Here is a 3995-nt window from a genome sequence, read left to right as displayed (position 1 = left end):
GTGCTTATTTTGGTAATAAACTGTGCTGCGAACTCAACAACATGAAGGAAAATTAGAAGCGTTCTCAGTTCGCAATTAAATTTGCTTTTGGGTAAATTCTTTCGCCATGAGGGCACGCTGGCAGTGGTATAGAGTTAACATGGTGGCCTGCTAGAAAGCCGCTGATCCCACAGCTACTGTTCCTGTCTTTTTTTGCGTGTCGTCTAAAATCAAGGCATTTTGCGCATGTATTAAGTGCACAGAAAAATTCGTTTGAAGGCAGTGACTGCTACGGGCCTGCAGAGATCAACGTGCAAGGAGCTGTCGGCACGAAAATCGACGAAAACGACATGTGGAGGTAATTATGTTGGTGGTCGCTTACTGACATGACAAAAGTAAACGAATATGAGCATGGGAACGAAAAAGGGTGAGCAAACACTTAGGCGCACATTTAAAACCGTCTTACTAATCTGTGTTCTTTCATAACTTTGCTACAAGTTGTTTCAAAGCAGCACACGTATATATATGTAAGTGACCACTATTGCAGATTTCCTACAATTCCCTTTCTACAAAATTAATTTCTCTCAGGTCGATACCGAGAAATCGCCTAGGGAACTGGGGTGAAAACCGTTATCATTTGAAATGGCGACCCCACCGAAGAGGCCACGCATGTCCGTCGCCCAGGGGCTGTTGCTGATCGAGCTTCTCGAGCAGCATCCGCCCTTGGCACGGGCTGCGTCAGAGCTCTCGCCCGAGTATCCGGCGGCTCGCAGGGGGGAGCTGTGGGAACGGATTGCCGCCGCACTGAATCGAGAGGGTCCGGCTGTGAAGTCGGCTGAGCTCTGGTGCCACACTTGGCATGTGTTGGCCTCCCAGTGGTGCATAGAATTGGCGCGGCTGCAAGCTAGCCAAGGCTGAGCCTGTCAACAGTGGTCTGTGGAGCACCGTTTGAACGTACATTTCCGCATCATATATCGCAGGGGCACCAGTGGCGGCAGGCTATCGGGTAGGGCTGGCCACGTCGTGCAGCTGGTCGGGCCAGTGAGTGCCGGGAGCGTCGGGAGGCCATACTGTCAGCAGGTCGCTTCCCCCCGCCAGCAGCTGGTATGTCCACTGTCGTTAGTCAACTGCTGTGACGTTACAAGCAATTGCAAAGGTTGCAGCTTGCTGGTAATGAAGGGTTCTTGATCGAACCTCAGGGTCATGTGCAGTAAGCAATGCAGCCCTCTGATGAACTGCAAGACATTCATGTTTGAACGTGAGGTACTGTGCCTTCCTACTTGCAGGAGCAGGCCAGCCCACCTCATTCCCTCAGCCCACCTCGCGGCCACAGAGCTTCAGTGGGCAGCGTACCGGGTACCAGCGGCCTACAGAGGGAGCACCGCTCTGCAGCTGGTAGCTGAACCATTCTGTGTGTGTGACTTACAGCTTGTGTACGCTGGTGATGACCTCATATGTGTTCCTGCTAAATTTGGAAGGTGTAAGAGTGCATAAATTGGTGACTGCAAATGCAGCCTCAGCTTCTTTACCTTCTCTTTTCTGGTAGTGTGTTTTCGCCTTGATTGTCCCGCGTTAATCACTAAGCTCACATTTTAGTCGTACAGATCTCCCGCTATACTGAAACTGTTCACTGAGCAGTTGTGTCTTGTGTAATGATTTCATCTAGATGACACCAATATGTCGTGGGCAGGGGCAAGTGAGACAACACCTCTTGAGCTGCTGGAGGAGGAGCAGCAACACCAGCATGCCGAGATAGCCAGTGAGTTCACCTGCCAGTATAGAGGCTATGCAGAGTGCAAATTACCATTTTTGCTAGCTGCCTCAAATTAATAGTCACAGTTGTTTTACAATGTGCACAAGTTTTCTGCACGTTGTTTCAGCTGTTTCCCTCTTACAGTGGGAGCTGTGACAGGGCTGATGTGCACATTGAGTACACTGAAACAATGCTGCCTTTGTCATATCACTGATTGTAACTGCTTTTATGTACTCTGCTCTGTTGCCCTCAGACATTGCACTCAACAGTTTGCTTATTGCACATTGTGCTGTATTGTATGACAAGTTGCACATTCAGACTTTTTTCCCTCCGGCAGGCACCCAGCAGCCGACTGCTCTGTCCACACTGCCCTCATTTGCCTCACCGCCCTCACCACCAGTTCCGGGTCGTCCTGTGTGGCGGAGGAGGCAGCGGGACGAGGAGGTGGCTGATCTCCTTCGCGAGACACGGCGCACAGCGGACCTCACTGAGGCTCGCAACAGGAGGGATGCCGAATTTCAGGCACGCCTCCTGGAGGTACGCGCTGACACCATGCACCACATTTTGTACAGCAGATGCAGTTCCATGCAACATAATGTTGTCAAATTCACCTTTCCAAATCCGTGCTTAACTCTGTATGATCACCTGTTGTGGAACGTCGCTCACCATATTTCAGTACGTCATCGATAACATGAAAGAGAAATGGACCTTGATTTTGCAGTCGACCCTTTTTGTATGTGCAGCACCTCAACGAGGCTGCTGCCGACAGGCGGCAATTAACAGCCACTGTAGCAGACCTGGCGGCAGCAGTTCGGGACACCAGGGAGCAGTCTGTGCGCCTGCACGAGCAGCTCGTGGTGGCCGTCTCCTTCCTGTTGCTGATGCTCCACTACCAGATACATCCACCACCGCATTAAGTTCCGGTTGTCATGTTTGTGCAGCCTTTATTTTTTGTACAGCCTACTGCAAGTCGCAGAAGGTTTGTTGTTTGTGTTACTGTTTTTTATCACTTTCAACAAGTCGCAGAAGGTTAGTAGCTTATGTTACTGCTTTTTTTACAGCCTTCTGCAAGTCGCAGAAGGCTTGTATTTCTTGTTACTCTTTTTATAGCCTTCTGCAAGTTGCAGGAGGTTTGTAGTTTTTGTTACTCATTTTTTTAGTCTTCTGCAAGTCGCAGAAGGCTTGTAGTTTTTGGTACTGTTTTTTGATAGCCTTCTGCAAGTCGCTGAAGGCTTGTAATCGTTGGTACTGTTTTTTATAGCCTTCTGCAAGTCGCAGGAGGTTTGTAGTTTTTGTTACTGTACCTTTTTACCCTCAGCGACATGCACGTGTGTGATATTTTCTAGTCGGTTTGTTTATGCATATTTCTAATTTTGCCTTTTTACATTGTGCAATACGCAGATATATAATATCTAGTCAGTCTGTATGTGCATTTTTCTTGTTACCATTTTACCATTTTGTTACCATTTCACGTTCTCCAAGATGCAGAGGTGTTAGTGACCAAACCATACACCTGCTGTAATGGGGCTTTTCATGCAGTGTTGCCTGCATATTTTGTAAAGCTCTGCATGACTGTGCTTCATGTTTTGCTGTTCGGTGAAAACCTCTAATGACTGCAGTGGTGGCATAGTGGTTGAGCATCCACCTCGCATGCGGGAGGTGCGGGATTCGATCCCAAGTGCTGCCGTGTACCCACCGGTGATACAACGGGTACATGGTTCCCCTGGCCTGATGCTCGGCTTATTCAGGGTGGAATGCTTGGGAAAAGGGTGTTTGACCACACCTTGAGCAAACGAAAATACCTTGTGCCGTGGTGCTCTTTGGCCACACATGCCCTTGCGTCAAAAAAATTCACTATCATCAGACCTCTACTCACACACCACCTCACTGATGTGACTGTGATGCTTACATGTCTCTATATATGTATGAGGACTTTCTACTCATGCTGCAAGTATTGTGGGTACTGCGACTTGCATTAAGTGTCATGCACTTGGTTATGTGCCATTTTCATGGGAACTACTGCACTGTTTATCATATTTAGTGATAACAGCCAATTGTGACATTCAAGTTTTTTTACATGTCCAGTCGTGTAAAATGCATTAAGTCATAGGCACCAAGTTTTCAATCTGTCCGGGGGACTGGGGCCCACTTAGCATCCTCTCTGTTTTTTCACTCGCCTTCTTCACCTCTGGGCATGCTCCTCGACAAAAGATATTTATTTATTTTACTCTCAGGATACAGAGTACATTCCGGACAGGAACTG

General features: G+C 48.2%; 1 protein-coding gene across 1 annotated transcript; it reads left to right on the top strand.

Moving 5' to 3' along the window:
• The first annotated feature begins 621 nt into the window (after nt 1–621).
• Nucleotides 622–2649, top strand: LOC144129856 (uncharacterized). The gene is made up of 6 exons (XM_077663946.1): nt 622–824; nt 960–1020; nt 1266–1374; nt 1646–1738; nt 2070–2269; nt 2476–2649. The coding sequence occupies exons 1-6, from the start codon at nt 622–624 to the stop codon at nt 2647–2649; spliced, it is 840 nt and encodes a 279-aa protein (XP_077520072.1).
• The last annotated feature ends 1346 nt before the right edge of the window (nt 2650–3995 follow it).

Source organism: Amblyomma americanum, chromosome 1, assembly GCF_052857255.1.
Source record: "Amblyomma americanum isolate KBUSLIRL-KWMA chromosome 1, ASM5285725v1, whole genome shotgun sequence".
Classification (NCBI taxonomy): domain Eukaryota; kingdom Metazoa; phylum Arthropoda; class Arachnida; order Ixodida; family Ixodidae; genus Amblyomma; species Amblyomma americanum.
This window is presented reverse-complemented; position numbering and strand designations above follow the sequence as displayed.